The sequence below is a fragment of the Rhinolophus hipposideros genome (genome assembly GCF_964194185.1).
Source record: "Rhinolophus hipposideros genome assembly, chromosome: 24".
NCBI lineage: Eukaryota > Metazoa > Chordata > Mammalia > Chiroptera > Rhinolophidae > Rhinolophus > Rhinolophus hipposideros.
In genome coordinates, this window is record NC_138070.1 from 18,877,275 (window position 1) to 18,895,015 (window position 17,741).

The 17,741-nt window shown below is 40.1% G+C and overlaps 1 protein-coding gene across 5 annotated transcripts in view; it reads left to right on the forward strand.

The window, feature by feature from the left end:
* MTMR3 (myotubularin related protein 3) overlaps positions 1 to 17,741 on the forward strand; it is a 130,211-nt gene that overhangs the window by 97,601 nt on the left and 14,869 nt on the right. For all 5 annotated transcript variants that reach the window (XM_081037618.1, XM_081037620.1, XM_081037621.1 and 2 more), the window contains exons 8-14: positions 3,832 to 3,928; positions 6,498 to 6,611; positions 10,884 to 11,089; positions 11,597 to 11,728; positions 12,710 to 12,821; positions 16,115 to 16,310; positions 17,122 to 17,307. In XM_081037618.1, the coding sequence (XP_080893744.1) occupies positions 3,832 to 3,928; positions 6,498 to 6,611; positions 10,884 to 11,089; positions 11,597 to 11,728; positions 12,710 to 12,821; positions 16,115 to 16,310; positions 17,122 to 17,307 (1,043 nt within the window). The remainder of the gene's footprint in view (positions 1 to 3,831; positions 3,929 to 6,497; positions 6,612 to 10,883; positions 11,090 to 11,596; positions 11,729 to 12,709; positions 12,822 to 16,114; positions 16,311 to 17,121; positions 17,308 to 17,741) is intronic.

Here is a 17,741-nt window from a genome sequence, read left to right on the forward strand (position 1 = left end):
ATCTCCTATGTGCCATGCTTGTGAAATATTTTGGAAATTATGAATATACTATGAAGGTACCATTGTAACTAATTGGTTGGAACCTATTCTATGAGTAAAGTTTGTATGTTTTTTCTTCCTATTGTATACAGTCCACACTGAAGTTAACCTGCTACTAATCACATGGAATCTTACTGTACTTCAGTGACTTGATTTGAGTGTATGTGTGGCTTTTTCCTTTTATATATTTTCACTGCGGAGTACAGAGAAAAAGCTTGCTGTTAAAAAATACCGTGGTGGCATTTTTAAAGCCAGTCAACCTGGTTCTGCTGTCTCCACCCAATATTGTTTAGTGTTAGTGGTGGCTACATCATTACTCACCAAATATGAGCATACCAGACAACCACATTCTTATAAGTCAACTTTAGGGTGAGACAGCACTTGAAATATTTCAAAGTGATGCCTTTGTATAATCTGCCCCAACACATGTAATCACAAGCGTAGACGCTGAAGGGTAGAAGTTAGTTTACTGTTTCAGCAGTTAATAAAGTCTTGTATGGATTCTTCACTGCCTAGCCTGAGAGTAGAATGTGTCAGAAAGGAGGGAATTGAGAAAATTACATCATTACCTTTTACTCATAAATCTTAAGTTTCTGACTGTTGAACCTGTCATAGTTAAGCCAGCCATACTGTGGCCACACCTCGAGGTCTTAATCTGCTTTGGAAGAAGACTCAACATTGCTGTTAGAGTTCACCTGTGAAACTTGAAAAAGCCTTTGTAAAACTCTTGACTCTGCTCTTAGCCCCTTCAAACTCTAAAAAAGGAATGCGCTAAAAGCGTAATGCTTGTCTCCTACGTATGTGCTCAAGTTCTCCTCCTCTTGTAGCTGCCGACGCGGGGATCATTCTGGGCTTAAGCATTAATCTGGAGTCCTGACAGATGACTGGGCAATTCCGTTTAGTAGCATCAGACCCACTTCTCTGACCTCTCTTCTGTGAAATGCCAATTAAGCACATTTTGTTTAACTACGAACAGCATACGACTTTGGGTCTCATACTGTTGTACAGCTGCCTGTTTTATAAAGTAAAAGCTCTTGCCAACAGAGCTTGTCTTTGGAGTGAGAATGCAAACCCTTAAGTGTACATCTAGACAACTGTACTGGTACTTTTATTCATAGAACAAAATAATTCCTCCCTCCATATTTGAAAATGAAGAGGGCTAGTTTTCACCTTCTTGGACTCTGGCCCTGTTCTTCTTTCTCAGATCTGGGGTAAAGGCCTTGCCCTTCTATCCCAGGCCTTTAAGCTGTGAATAAGTCTGGGCTTGGTTATTTAGAATCAGCCAGGGAGCTAGCTAGACTTTTGGGGACAATTTTTTTAGACTACCAATTGACACTGTGTTTGTGATAGAGGGACTCATTACTTTAAAAAAAGTTTTCATTTCCACGAAAATAACAATTGCTCGATTGTATTTGTGGGATCAGAAATACTAAATGTTAAAAAGGGATGAATCCTCATTTGAGGACGGGGGAGGCAGACAGAAAGGGTTGAAGTGGAACTATAAAACTGAACAAAAAACTTGTGACCTTAATACTTCATTTAGGATATTACAGCATATCTAATGTTGAATCAATGGAGATAGGAGATGTGGTTCGTATTCACTTTTCTGGCTGAATAAACATAAGTGAACTTCTGATACAGTTTGGCAAAAAGTCAATTGAATTATTCATATATTGTAAAGTCTGCGGCTAGATTTTTTTCAGAAAGCAGTGGTTTTCAAACTAGGTTGTGATCTAGGTCATGAAATCAGTTTTAAGAAATGAAATACAAAATGAAACATTTAGGATAGAAATATCAAAATGCATCACACATATAATAGTGGGTATTGTTTTGTGAAATCCGTTGTAAAATAAACATGTTATATGAATTGTGATGTAAAACATAAATCTTATTGTGGGTTGTGATGGTCAGTTTCAAAATTTATGAAGTCATTGCTTTTAAAGGTTACAAAGATAATTAAAACTCACTCCTTGCTCTCAAGGAACTTGAAATAACATTTTCTATGCTTACCATGCAGTGTATGTTTCTTTGTGTATGGCAGAATTTCATGCTCTAGATGGTGGTTCTAAGCCCTTCTTTGAGCAATGGTCCTAGGTATGTAGTGAATTGCCAAAGGTTGTTGGCAGAGGTGGTAGTGATGATGATGATTTTGCCAGTGATTGTCTTAAAATTATAGGATCCTTTTAGGGTATCTGTGTGTTTACTCTAAGATATAGGTACTAATATAAAGGACCATTAGTTACTTTTACCTTTTGCAAAGAATTGGAGCTGTGTCACAGGATGGGGAAAATCTTCTCATTAATTAATGAACTTGGATGTTGCCGTAGTTTTATAGCTTTTAGATTGGAATTATACGTGAAGACTCTCTGTCTAGTATTCTTGATGGTCACTGTCCCTTGCAATTTGTAGACAGATGGCACCCCAATTCAGATAGCTTTTTTTCCTACATTACTGCTAAAACTTTTCCAAAATGGGATAGATTCAACTGATTATTTCTTCCTGCATCTTTGAACCTCATCTTTTTATAGCTCTCTTTTAGGAAACGTATAATACCTAGTGTAGTTTAAGCTCAAGAAAAGCAGTTTAAATGGGAAAGTAGTTTTATAGACTTCATTCAAGTAATTGCTGTTTCCTACTCTGAAGCTCCTCTCCTAGGGAGAGCAAAGCTTTACAGTTTGATCACCAAAACAATCTGTTTTGTGCTTTTATTTGTTATTGTAGTTTCTCCCTGCCCTCTCCAATGTTTACTTTACAACCTGTAACACTGTATATTAGAAGTTCTACTTAGTGGTTTTTTTGCTTGTCTGTTTGTTAGTTTTCTAAAATTACTGCCTTAGGACTCTGTGTTTTCAAGGAAGAAAGTTATTTCAGATTTAATGACTTTTAATGTTTGATTCATTTCTTTTTTTGTTTCTCACTATATTAAGGAAGAGGAAGCCAAATTCATTGGGCCAAATGTCGGCGGGTTTCACATGCTTGGGTAGATAACCTTACAAATGCTCAGCACTTGACTTGGTCGCGTGGTGTTTCCTGAGATTCCTGGTCCCGGCATTTATAGTCCCAGTATCTCTTCTCTGCAGTTCTGTACTCTGTAAGGCTCTGAAAATTGACAGGTTTTTACATTTTTATTTGGTAGCTTGACCTGATCTGAGCTGACATGAAGATATTTGTTGCTTTATTTTTCCTATTTATAAAGTGTGAATTATCCACACATTTCATTGTAGAAATATTAATGTTTGGGTAAGTGGACCCTGTCGAGAGTGTTAACCTAATATTAGTATATGTACTGTGTTAAAATCTAGAAAACTTGCAAGTTCTGAAACTGGCCCAAAGGGTTTCTGATGAGGAGTTACAGATCTGTATTACTATTCTTGGTGAACTTGTTGATGTTATTTCTTATATCATTGCTCTGACTGTGGAAATTGGTGAGTAACCAGAATAACGACAAGAACATGGGTTTGGGGACCAGACAGACCTGCCATAATAACCTCTTTCAGCTTCAGTTTTGTCCTCTATAAAAAGCGCAGTGATACTACCCTCAGAGTTAATAGCAGTGATTAGATAACATAATAAAATTCTTGATCAAAATTAATTAATGCCTTCATTCAGTCTTATCCTGCCAGGGATTTTTTTTTTTTTGCAACTGGAACTAAATATGTGTTATTTTATTTAGACAATACCTGCCCCCCACCCCTTTAAGTAACTAAGCAGGGTATGCTATTATTACTATTACACCTGTTATGCAAAACGGTATTCATTTTTTCCTTTCTGTTCTCTGTCTTTGGCTTCTAGGGGAACATGTGACGTCAAGGTTTAAAAATGAAGTGGAGCGGATGGGTTTTGATATGAACAATGCCTGGAGGATTTCCAACATCAATGAGAAGTACAAGTGAGTTGTATGGGTCCCTGTGGACTGTGTTTCACAGCCATTGCCTTTGCAGAAACCCCTGTTCACATGTGGCAAAACATTTGAACTTAGACTTTTTCTTCCAGATGGAGTTTTATTTATTAATCTAAATGCATGATCTTCAGGATACTTCTTCAGCCTTCTTTTCCCATTGCTATCACTGAAGTGGACAGTGATCCTTACTTATTAGTATTGTGGAACCTTCCTTTTTACCCCCTCCAGGCTTCTGTCCTTCCTGGAACATGCATGTCTAGATAATACTGTGTTTACCTGTAGGCAAGCAGTTTCCATTCTCATCACCACTTGATGTATCATTAGAGATAGGATCAGTGTAATCATAAGCAGTGATAAAACACTTAGGAGCTAGGTTTTATAACTGTAATTTTACTCCAGGTCCTATGAAATAGGCAGCAGTATTATTCCGTTCTTTAATGTATTGATCTAAAACTAACTTCACAGCTATGATTATTTAACCATTAAATATTAATGTAATCATTAGTAAATGTTTACCGTTACCTGTCTCCTTAACAGATACACGTATTTTGGTGGGGGTGGGTGTTAACTATGATTTTGGTGATCCAAATTTCTATAAAACAAAATTGTCCAGGAGATTTAAATTAATATATCCTTCTTTTAAGTTTTCCCGCAGCAATTGGAAGCATTAGTCATGTACTGTTGTCCTTTGAGCTGCCTCAAATTATGATAGCTGCTTTCCTGGTGTATTTGTGGCTAGCCATCAGAGCATTTCACTTTTCATCGAAAAACTACAGCTAATTTACTGTACATGGACCTTGGCCAAGGAGTTAAGAACCTGGGGTGTTGTAAAGAATTGGGAGCTGCAGACGTGTCCTGTCTTTGCCTGTTCTCGGTGATAAGTCGGAGCAGAGCATGTAGGTGGAGGCTGGAGGAGGGGCTTCAGAGAGTCTGAGGCTGCTCAGGCTTTGCTCATGTGAACCCACTGTTCCTATACTGGAAGCTGCTTATCTATAAGTGAGCCACTAGGACTTGCTGAGAGCTGATTACTAGGTATTGTTATCTTTATAGGATAAGGAATATAATGATCAGAAAATGCGGTGAAATGAAACTATAAATTAAGCTAGCTGGTTTTAAAAAGTTTGAGTTCAAAGTTATTGGTTTTCAAAAACCCTATTTTATATGGGTTTTAAAAATTAACTTCTTGTCTGTGAGCCTACTATTTTACCTCACAACTAGTCTTCAGGAGATTGCAGTTTTTCCTACTATAAAGGAAGGAGAGCCAAATTTACTCTTTAAAACAAGATAAAATGAACAAGACTCATGGTAAGAGTAGTAACTATGATCACTGTCTCTCAGGTTATTTTTAGGAGAGTGTGGGTAGGTTTTAGGAAGTTTGTAGAACTACTCTTGGTCTTAGCTATTCTCCTGGTTCAGTGGTTTTTAAATTCCTAATACTTAAACTTCTGGAAACTAAGAACAGAAAAGAGCTATTTAGTGCAGAATGATCAATTCCCGAGCCACTTTGTGTTTTTTCTTCCTCTTCCCCTAATGCATAAGATAATCTAGGGCAGGGTGGTGGTGTGATGGTGGTGGTGGTGCGGGGGGCTGCTGGTGGTGGTGGTGGAGCAGTAGGGGTGAGGGTGGGGGTGGTGGAGCAGCAGTAGTATGTGTATTTTAGGATTTGGATTAAAGATCTTAATTGCATTCACTGTTGAATATTGGGTTACCCATAGAAAGACATTGTCCTATCAGAATTGTCCTATCATAGTAAAAAACCTATCATTGTCCTATCATAGTAAAAAACCTATCAGAAATACTGCTTTCTGGGGCACCAGCTTGACTAGCATGTAGCTACTAGCATCTTCACAAATGAAAACAGAGCCTTTTTTCCAAGTGTAGTTTGTTCTGAAGTGTATGTTACGTAAGTTATGATTAATAGCTTATTTACATTCCTAACTTGGCTAAATAGGACTGTGATTATATATGCAAATAGACTGACCTGTGGTACTGTTTCTACATACCCATGGCTGCATCTGTTACCTATAATTAGGACACCCTGTTTATTTCACATAAAAGAATATGCTTAGTAGTCTTTTGATGTCTCTGGAAACTTGAAATTGTGAGCTCTTGTCCTTCTTTACAAGTTTCCCTTTGATAAAAGCCTGAAAGACTGAGGCTCTGGTACAGGGAACAGAGACTTTCACTTCTGTAGTTGAACTGGGCACTTGTGTACTTAGAAATGACCTGTGTATCTGTTACAACAGAGGCTTCCATGGAGTAACTGCCTCTCAACTCCCCTTTTTCATTGATAGTTAAGATTGGCAGATTCCCAAAAGACAGCATCAAGTGGAACAATCCAAGATAGCATCACTTGCTATATACATAAATAAACACTGAAGGCAACCCCTTCTGCTGAGCAGTCCAAGACTCAAGTAATGCTCCTCGCTGCCTTTTCACTGGCTCTGAGGTAGCTTGATCAACATCCTTATGCTGACTCACTTAGTGTCTCTCCCCCTTCTCCCCCTTCTCTCCCTGTCTTCTTCCCTCTCTCTTTCTTTCTCACCTTCCCTCTTAGGCTGTGTGGTAGCTATCCACAGGAGCTCATAGTGCCTGCTTGGATCACTGACAAAGAACTAGAGAGTGTAGCAAGCTTCAGGTCCTGGAAGCGCATCCCTGTTGTCATCTACAGGTAAGTCAGCCTGGCCAGCCCAGCCTGGTCTGGTGCTACTGCTTTCCGCATGTGGTCTGCTGCCTCTGCTGCTGCTAGCTGGGGAAAGGAGGGGAGGGCTCAGGAAACTCTCCAGGCAGTTCTGTGCTTCCTTATTGCTAAAGCTGCTCTTCCAGTCACACACCAGTAATTAATTATTGCATCCAGAACACTAGCTGGTGGTAGCATTGACAGTGGTAAGAAAATTTTAATAGAAAAGCAGCTGATCTTGCTATTTTAAGATCTTTCTGACATTCTATGGGAAGATAGTGTGCTTACTACACTTAGTGTCAGATGTGGGCCTTTGAGCCAAGAGAAATGAGTCCTAAAAAGTGAGAATTGGGAGTATAGACTTGAGTCATTGTCTTTGTGGTTGAAAAACTTCGACACTTGGGAGAGCTCTGCTTTGCAAGGGAGCGTTTAGAGAAGAGCTAGGGCTTGGCTGGGTAGAAGATCTTAAGAGATCAAAGTCAGGAGAGCCAGGAGAGGCAAGTTCTAGAAGGGGCTGGTGACGTGGTGACAAGCACAGGTTTTGGAGTTGAAGTCTTTTCTCTGGTATTCCTTGCTGTGGCACCTTGATTACATTCCCTAACTGACCTTAGCCTGTTCCTGATTAGTAAAATAGGAAGGGTGTTCTCTTACTTTGCAGGTGTGCTGTGACATCTGAATCAATTTCTAAACATTGGGCTTCTCTAAGCCACATTTGGAGTAGGCTGTATTCCTGATGGCTGCTTTTCTATTTTATAATTCAATGAATAGCTCAGTTCTCACAGAATCATGTTAGATTTTTAAGAAGCCATTCCCTCTTATTTTGGAACTGTTTCAGATGTCATCTCCTTGTAATAGTCACATTCTCCATTTCATTTTCTCAGTTTGCAGACTTTTTGGTCTCTTCTGGAATTTGGACCAAACCAATGGGGCTTAGTTAGAAACTCTTTCATTGCAGCAGGCATTCCATTGAAATACTGAGCTTCAAGAGAGGGATTTCTTTCCTTGTGGAATTCCACTGAGGTAACCAGCTTGTTTATTTAGCCCACTCAGGGCAAATTCTGACGGCCATCCTGAATAGAGAGAGGTGGAGAAGTATTTGCTTCTGGCCCAGTGGAACCCATTAAGTTTTCAGTGTCAATTTCATTACTGTTGTTTTCAGATACCCCTAGAAAAGTAGGTCACCACATTTACCTAACACTCAAATGGTAAGGATGACACAAGAATTAAAGAGCAGTGAAAGCTGAAAGGATTTATGAGTCTTATCAGTGATGAGCCCAGCTCAGATGGGGAAAGCAGCCAGCTGCTGCTCTGTGGCCAACAGCTGTGTTAGATCTGGTATTTGTGGGGTTTGCTGACTTTGAACATAATGGGGAAGGACTCTCATTTTCAAAGCAAAGATCTTTAGGTGAATTCTCCCTGTTGGTAGAGAAGCCTAAAAGTACAGGTTGAAGAAAAACTTAGAATAAACATGGAAGCCTCTTTTTCCCTTCTAAAATGTATTCTAGAGGGCATGAACCATAGGGTTATTTTTAATGCTTTCTGGAGACCATAGAGTACATACCATGTTTCCCCCAAAATAAGACCTAGCTGGACAATCAGCTCTGTCTTTTGGAGCAAAAATTAATATAAGGCCCGGTCTTATTTTACTATAAGACCGGGTCTTATATAATATAATAAATATAAAACATGATATGATATAATACCGGGTCTCATATTAATTTTGGCTCCAAAAGACGCATTGGAGCTTATTGTCCAGCTAGGTCTTATTTTTGGGGAAATGCGGTATATAAATGAAAATTTTTATTGGTGATTTCTCAGGAAAAAACCTGCTCTTAAAAGATTATAAATGAAAGTTCTGAGTGTAGTCCACATAAAATCAGACAGGCTTCCAGGAACAGGCCTCTGTTTCAGACCCTGTCTTGTATCTCTAAGCTTCCGACTGGGTTTAGATTGGAGTAGTTGAAGAATGTTTTGGGATACTCTAGCACTCTTTGCTTTGCCAGTCCAGGTGGTAGGATTCTTCTGAACCAACATGCATTCACTGAATTTAGTTGTCTGCAGGCTACAGTAATGATTCTTGGTTGCTAGCAGCAGTTATTTGACAGCACCACGCTGAACTAGTGCCTGATGAGTGCGTTCTCCTACTGTGAGGAAAGAGTGCTTCATTGGATTTATCGTTGAAGGCAAAGATTGCTCTAACACAGCAAGATGGTGCGAAGGGCGCCCGCCCATCTGGAGTGCAAGTCGCAGCTTCCCCGCTTCTGTGCAGTGATTATTAGAAATTTCTAGTCATTTAGGGAACTTGCCTAACACCAGCTTAGGGATAAACATTTCTATGTTTCTATTTAAAACTGAAGCATTCAGTATTTAGTTGGACGTCTTAACTTTTATACTTTTTTCTGGTTCTGTTTGTTAAAATGATAGAAATTCTCTTTAATGATTTTTAGCTTTAGTGTTTTAGTTCTCTTTCATGCAGTCTAAAGCATTTTAGAAGACTGCAGAAAGCTGCTTATTGTAGCAGTTCATTTGCAATCTAGCTGCTATAAATGCCATAGCCCCTAAAACCCGGAACCCAGGTTGAAGAGCGCCATCTACTGTTCCTCTCGGGCACTGCTGGGAAACATTGCAGAAGAAGAGGATGCTCTGGAAAGGCGCTGCCAGCCTCTTAAAGGTTTGGCATCAGTCAGCCCATTGGCTGCCCAGCACCTATTACTATATGCTAGTAGGCATTTAAAAATTGGTGAGGTTTGATTTTCAGTTTGGCTCCATTCAGCAGGTAAGCCAATTGACTATGTTGGCAATACACAAGTACATTCTGTTACTTGTCTCTCCCAGCAAGGGAGGATTTAAAAACTAGTAAACTGGTGGTTCCAGTGGAATTTGATTATTGCCAAATTTAATTTATTGCTTGTGAGCTTTAAGATTAAAAACAAAAATCGTTCTCACATTGTTCCGTGAAGAAGACAAATAGATTAAATAGTATGTTTTATTTAAATCTATCTACGCATATATGTTATATGGGTGTGTGCATATATGTGTTTAGAAACAATTTGGTTCCTTCTGGGATATAGAATTGGACATTTAAATTTTTTGCTTACTAGCTTTTCATTATGCTAATTTGTTTCTACAGTGAACTGATTACTTCATAGCCTTTTAAAAATGGCTTTATTGAGATGTCACATACAATTCACCCTAATGCGTATAGTTCAGTGATTTTTTTTTAAAGTACAGTCAGAGTTGTGCAGCCATCATTATAATCAGTTTTAGTAATTTTCACCACCCCAAAAAGAAACCCCAGGTCCATTAGTAGTCACTCCCCATTCCCTTCCCAAGCCCCCTCGCTGTGGGTTACCACTAATCTACTTTTTATCTCTCTAGATTTGCCTATTCTGAACATTTCATGTAGATGGAATCATACAGTATGTGGCCTTTTATGACTGGCTTCTTTCACTTAGCATAACATACTCAAGGCTCATCCATGTTGTAGCATGTGTTAGGACTTCATTCCTTTTGGTTTCTAACTAATACTAGTTTGTAACTTTTTAATTGCTAAAATTGCCTAACTAAAGTTCCTAATTAGGAAAAGAGTGGGTTTTAATAGCATCTTAAAGTAGACTATGAGTATGATTTCTGGTCTTAGTTCTTGAAAAAGAATCCGTGAGAGTATAGCTTATTGAGGTTTATGCTCTTCCTTTCCTTCTAAGAGCTAAAGGAAGGGAAACTGGCTCGTTGAGCTATCTGCCTATAATAGAGCAGTTTGTGACTCAGTAAGTCTCAGGAGATTTTGTACAGCAGTCCACTGTGGGCCAGGTAAGTGTTTCAGTCCCAGAGGTGGGATCTTGTTTTGAAAAGAATCCCCAAGCCAGCCATAAAGTGCACAGTTGTTGCAGTGGGTCCTCAGAAGTCAGTGAAGAAACAAATTTTTCTGTTTCAGCATCTCTTTTGCCAGGCTATTCAAGTGTAGTATAAAAAGGGGAAAATAATGTTTCATTATTGAGTAGCAGAATGAATGTAGTATTTCTAGACTCTATAAAGGTCTCTAAAATGGTATGATAATTAAGAAAGATCCAGATAGGTTTTATTATTTATTCTTGTTGCTATATAAGATTTCTACCCTGAGAGGATTTGAAGCTAAGCCATCACTTACCTGTAGTCTCGCTGTTTATTAAGGTATTTAAAATCCATAGTCTCACTTTGGGTATGAGCATAGAGCATCTGAATGGGCCCACTGAGATGGTACAGTTGTGTCTTGTTCCCGCACAGGCACCAGAGCAATGGAGCTGTCATTGCCCGCTGTGGACAGCCTGAGGTCAGCTGGTGGGGCTGGCGGAATGCTGATGACGAGCACCTGGTGCAGTCAGTCGCCAAAGCCTGTGCCTCCGACTCCCAATCAAGTGGCAGCAAGCTGTCAACCAGGAACAGTGCTCGAGACTTCCCGAATGCAGGAGACCTTTCTGATGTGGAGTTTGGTAAGGTGCTTGCTGGACCCATGGCAGCAATTTTTATAGCATATGAGAACCTTTTCTTGAAATGGTCTTTTTCTTACAAGATAAAGAATTCGTTTCATAGAAGAGAGAGCAAACTTCAGGTGATGGATTTGTTTGAGAGTCATGGGTCTTGGCAATGAACCAGAAGACCCCTCGTTTCAAACTTGGTTTAAGAGGACTCGAGTGTTTATGTTTCTTGTCATAGTGACAAGACTGGAGCATATATGTGATGGAGGACCTGCAGTGTCTCCAGACCATGGGGGGAAACACCCGGCTTCATTCAAGACTACCGATACAGAAACAAGGTGTAGGGGACTGTAGGCACAATGAAAAATAAAGAGAGGCCTGTGTATCAGGGGTTCTGGTGAGGTGGATTTCACTTCATTTTTGGGGGGGGGGTACTGTAATATGTGCCTATGGTTCTTATTTTGCACAAATCTGGGACAGACAGGTTCATTTCGTTTTCCTTCCCACTCCTGTTGTTCCTAGATTCTTCTCTGTCAAATGCGTCAGGAGCAGAGAGTTTAGCCATCCAACCGCAGAAGCTTTTGATCTTGGATGCACGTTCCTATGCTGCGGCTGTTGCGAACAGAGCCAAGGGAGGGGGCTGTGAGTGCCCAGGTGAGACATGCAGCACTTTGTCCCCGGTGTGCTGTCCTTCTGAGTCCAGCCCGCCCAGCTGGCTCTTAGTTCTCAATGTAAAATGAATGGCAAACCATGGTCCTCAGCCTATTTTGAGAGAGCCAGAGCTCTTTGGATTCTTAACACTGTGCTCTTTTCAGGGGAGAAATGGAGGAGGAGGTGCAGTGAAACCAAATAATCCTCCTTCCCTGTGCCAACCTTTAGGTGATAAGGAAAGTCAATCCTCTCTCATAATAAGGTCTGTTCATATTTGTAAGCTGCTTCTTTAGTGGCTCAATTTCTTAGCCTTCTAAGAGCTTTTTGTTGCTTTTGACAAGTGGGTATGCTCATCACTGGTCTCACAAAAAACTCTTCACATGGCTCCTACTTAGAAAACCTGGCGTGGAAATTGAAGCAGTAAATACAAAACTCGAGCAAAGCACCTCGGTCCTGACTTATGACATGCCTACTGTTTGAATGCTGGTTTTCTCCAAGGAGGGACCCTTGCATTGTCAGTTGTGTGCCGATGGAGCAGGTAGAGGCACCAGGCTCTGTATTCGGATGTGATCTAAGATGGAAAGTAAAAACAGTGGTCCCAAGGTGAAATTTGAATGCATGAAATGCATTATTCTGCCAGGTTCTTTTTGAAGATTCCAGAGCTACAGGTTATATGAGGCCTAAGAAATAAACCTGGGGTGAGACGGAAGTATATAGATCCTTTTTTTTTTTTTTTAAAGTAACAGCTTCTATTTTATCAGTATCTTCACAAATCTAACCTTCCTTTTCACAAAGACAGCTAAAATTCAAGCACTGTTTTTCTCTCATAATAAAAGACTGGGCCAAATAGGCATCAAAACACTGCAGTTTCATTAGTCAGCAGCTGCAGTGGATTTGTTTTATAGCCATTTTGTTTCTTTTAAATTTGGCCTGTGGGTTTTAAATTCAACATATTTGTGTTCTCTTTATTGTTATTCTCTCCAGAGTATTACCCGAACTGTGAAGTTGTGTTTATGGGGATGGCAAATATTCATTCAATTCGGAGGAGTTTTCAGTCTCTGCGGTTGCTGTGCACACAAATGCCAGATCCCGGAAAGTAAGACCTTGACCTTGGCTTTAATTGTGCATTGCTTTTCTAAAAAACCAGTTTGGAGGTGTATTTCCTTCTGTTTCTTGGTGAACTTCAGTTTTGCTGTCAATCTCTGTGGGTATTCGTTTTGTTAGGAGCATGGCAGCATAAATGAGGAGCTGGGATTAAAATCTAGCCCTTTGTAAGGTTTCAAAATGTGCACATTACAGATCTCAGCCCCCAGAACAGAACCATTGTCTTCTTGTTTTTCCTGGAGCCTCTTCCTTCTCTCGTACAGTGTTTTTGGCCCAAAGAAATTTAATTCTGTGGTTTCTGACGTCCTGTAGTGATACTAATCTGCTATGAACTGGGATGCTTTGCCATAGAGAGTCAAAATTTATTCATCATGTTCTAAAAAGGGTTAAACTTTAAACTTGCCATTCGGTCAGTTCCTTTCACAAATGCTTCTGATTTCTAAACTACCCTCTTTTATTACTAAGAACATTACCATGATTTTTATTGCTTATTAAAAATGAATGACTGGCATTTGCTGTGAGGAAGGTGAAATAACACCCCCTCCTCTCAAGGGAACTGTTTGAATACAAGATAAATGAGGAGGAATGCTCGTGAAACAAATATAGACAGGTAAATATTTTAAAGTGCCTATTTTACTATTTCAGGAAGCCAGAAATGGTACCAGAGAAGATAGAATTTTCTCTTTTCTGGTATTTGTGCTGGAGCCCATAGCTGTTTCCCTGGGTTCTGTTCAATAGATCTCATGACCACATCAAGTTTTGCAGCATTCTTTATTTGATTGATTAAATCAAATGGCTGGCTGAACCACTTATGCTAACTTCAGGTAGCACATGATTAAATTCATCAGTTGCAATCAGCCCAGAGGGTGAAGCACTTGTCCTTGGGGAAAAGCCTGACCGAAGACACAGCTTGCTGCTTTGGGAATTAGCAACTTGCATCTGCTACACATTTCCAGACCCAGCTATTAGTACTGTCTTCCTTAAAGTTGGGGCATAGAAAGGACGACTCAGGAGATCTGGCACTAATTGTATGAGTTTGGCCAAGTAGCCACTTGGCTACTTGTTAATCTGTGGGTATCAGTTTTCCTATCTGATAAAATGAAAGGGATAGAATCAATACTACTTGATCTCTGATATCTTCCATATATTAAACTTCTTTGTTAAAAAGCTGTTTTTTAAACTTGTAGTGAAAAAGATATAATTAGCCCTTGCCTGGTTCAAATGAATGTCTGGGGGATTTTGTTAAAGAAGAAGGCAATGCTTTGTCTGTCTTTGGCAGCAAGTTGTAATGCAGTACTGAAGCCTCTCTTGAGGATAAAAAGAAGCTATGGCAGTGCTGGGACCAGCTATAAACAAGCCTCCCAACACTTTTTTGTGGCCGTGAAGGGCTGGGGCACAGTATGTTTCTGCTCCAGTTTGAGAATAGGACAAGGCGATGTGGAGTCTTAGCACCTCTTGATTGGCAGATTTTAGAGTGCAGCTTCTCTGTTAGGGCAACACCAGTTCTGGTATGTATATATAAATAGTCCAGTCAGGTTCAAGAGAACCTAACACTTGTTTACCATTTCTCCAGGGGCCAGGAGATAATCCAGTATTTATTTTCCTCAACCTTATCTTTCAGTTTCTTTCAAGAGTATGTGAAGAATGAGAATAAACAATTGATCCACCAGCAAAAAAAAAAAAAAAAAAATGCTTCTCGGTACCTATCAGGAGATAGAAAGTCTTGAGATTGAGTTGTTACCCACGACTTGAACATTAGGAATCTTCCCTGTATCCTAGGCACTGTGCTGGGGGGCAGTTATACCTGAGACACTGTGTCCGCCCTCTGTGGATCCAGAGTCTGGTTGGTAGACCACGCTAATCCATGTGAAGCCAATACTTAGGCAGTACTTTCTGTTGTCCGCTTGCCTGGAAAGACCCTCTCCTTGGACTATTCTAAAAATCCACACTCATTTCCCAAGGTTTAATAGTCCTTTATAGCCTCATCTTGGCAACAGCCTTCTCAGAGCCCCCTGGCAGAAGTATTTATTCCCTTGTCTGACTCAGCGTTTGAAGGACTAAACTGTGGTCTTTATTTTTTTTTAATTAAAAAAATTTTTTTATTGGGGAATATGTTTCCCAATGTGTTTCTTCAGGGCCCATCAGCTCCAAGTCGTTGTCCTTCAATCTAGTTGTGGAGGGCGCAGCTCAGCTCCAAGTCCAGTTGCCGTTTTCAATCTTAATTGCAGGGGGCGCAGCCCACCATCCCATGCGGGAATTGAACCGGCAACCTTGTTGAGAGCTCACTCTAACCAACTGAACCATCCAGCGGCAGTTCGTTGTCTTCAATCTAGTGGAGGGTGCAGCTCACTGGCCCATGTGGGAATTGAACCGGCAACCCTGCTGCTTAGGCTCGCGCTCTAACCAGCTGAGCCATCCAGCCGCCCCTAAACTGTGGTCTTAATACAGATCTGATTGGATTTTAGAGAAGTCAGTGAATTTAGGGGTAAAGGACACAAGAAACAAACTGTCAGGACACAAGGACACAAACATGACAGGACACAAGAAACAAACTGTCAATACAGTTAAAAGACAAGTGTGATTAGCTGTGATTACTCCCAAGTGGCAGTTCTTAGGATCTGATACTTTCTGAAGGCCTTGGATAAAAGGTTCTTCTAGATCCCTACATTATTAGCTACCTACTTTATTAGCGTGGGCCCATCCAGCTTTCAGTTTTAGCCAATAGACGTTTTAAGACTTGAGCAGTGGTAGGAGTTAGGGTGTGGGTAGCAGGTGACGCACTATTCTTGAATGTGGCATCCAGCTGACATCTTATTATAGGCATATTTGTATTTAAGTTTTCTTTGCCTTGTTTTTTTTTTTTTTTTTGAGAACTTGTATAGAGTTGATCATTAAATACAAATATCTTCTGTTTTACATCTCAGAAGTGGCTGTATTTTCTTGAGAAGATTCCAGAAAGAACCACTTTTCTGTTACTGGGTATATACCTACCATGGACTAAAATATATTAAATATTAATTCTCTGGGAAGTCAGCCACAATATTTTTGGAACAAAAATGTTAATGACTGCCCTATTTCTAAGGCTCTTCTGTATTGCATAGTAGGGTTTGGGCTGCATCCTTGTACATGTTTTATAAAGAGCTTTTCTGTTTGTTTTGACAGTTTTATTTGGAGGGGAAAGTCTTTAGGAACTGCTTTTTAATTTGACAGGTATTTGGCATGATGCAGTGAAGTAAATCAGAAAAATCAGCATTTCTTTATTCCCTTCTGCTTTTATTTTTATAGTTGGCTCTCAGCTCTTGAAAGCACAAAATGGCTCCATCACCTATCTGTGCTTTTGAAGTCGGCACTTCTGGTAGTGCATGCTGTGGATCGTGACCAGCGACCGGTGCTAGTGCATTGCTCAGATGGCTGGGACCGCACCCCCCAGATTGTGGCACTAGCTAAGCTCTTACTGGACCCTTATTATCGAACTATAGAGGTGGGTACATCCAAGGAGGAGGTTTTGGCACTTTAGGATAAGTGCGGAAACCTCAGAGGCTTTTATGATCAGTTTTGATCAGTCTAATGAAAGTGAATTTCTTTGTTTTTAAATCATTGCTCCTTTATCTTGAGCTAAATTGTGGTGGTGCCTACCACAGTTCTTGCCTCTTAAAATGGAGCAGATTGTGGATAACCGATATTGAGAATACAGACATCTTTTCCTTTGTAACTACTTGGAAAAGTTTTGGCTACTCCAGGAAAATGGGGCTTCTATTGAAGGGTCTTGGTATGCTTATGGTCATGGGTGTAGAGATCACCACAGTGTTCTGTGGAAAAAGTCCTACTCTGAAATAACCACCTGTTGGGTTAAAGAGGTAAGAAAAACCATAAAGGTACCCTAAAATATATGTAAATCTGGGGTGGGGAAAGATTTTACAAACCTGACTTTGTAAGTCTAACATGAAAAAGAAATTTTAAAATGTTATTAAAAATGAGAAAAAATGTGACTTTCATATAAAAATTTATTAAAAATGTGAATAAAAGAGGCTAAAAATATAAATCAACTCAAGAAAGGCTTAGATAAATGCTTAGTTAGTACTCTTTAGATGATTATGGAATGGAGTTGAGGGAATTGAGAACCCCCTGTCAGCATGTGTCCCATCGGGGGTGGAGCCTTTGGCTGTGGGGTTGGGTCAGGGGTTTAGTGATGGGTTAAGTGGGAGGCCGTGAAAAGGGTTTGCTGCAGTGATACCAGGCTGTCACAATCTGGATAGACAAGCACAAATGGTCTCTTGGATGCTTCCCAACAGGGTTTCCAGGTCCTCGTGGAGATGGAGTGGCTGGATTTTGGTCACAAGTTTGCTGACCGGTGTGGTCATGGGGAGAACTCAGATGATCTGAACGAGCGTTGCCCAGTGTTCCTGCAGTGGCTTGACTGCGTTCATCAGCTTCAGAGGCAATTTCCTTGCTCTTTTGAGTTCAATGAAGCATTCCTTGTGAGTTTGGGCCTGTGATTCTTGGTTTTGGGGACCTTCTAAATTCTTGCTGGTATCAATGCAAATGCTAGTGGGCCAGTTTTAGTTGAAACTGCATCTGTTTTTAGACTTTAATAGATGGGCTATTCTTTCTCCCATTTTTAAAATTAAAACAATAATAAACAAGTGTTTATTCAGTGAATCCTGGTGGACTAGGTTTGAATAAAGTCTTTGAGTTATTTTCAACTTAGCTTTAAAAATGAATGATAGAAGCTCTAAATAGCAGTTAGAAATAGAAACAATAGAATGTCTTCTGCTCCCTCCTCCTCACCTACCAAACCCCCTACATCTGTCCCAAGCGCTCTGCCCCCTCTCTTTTGATGGAGGACACACTATCCCCTCCCTCGTCCAGCCCCTCCTTCCACGTGTTCACTAGCTCCTGCCTCCTGTCCTCT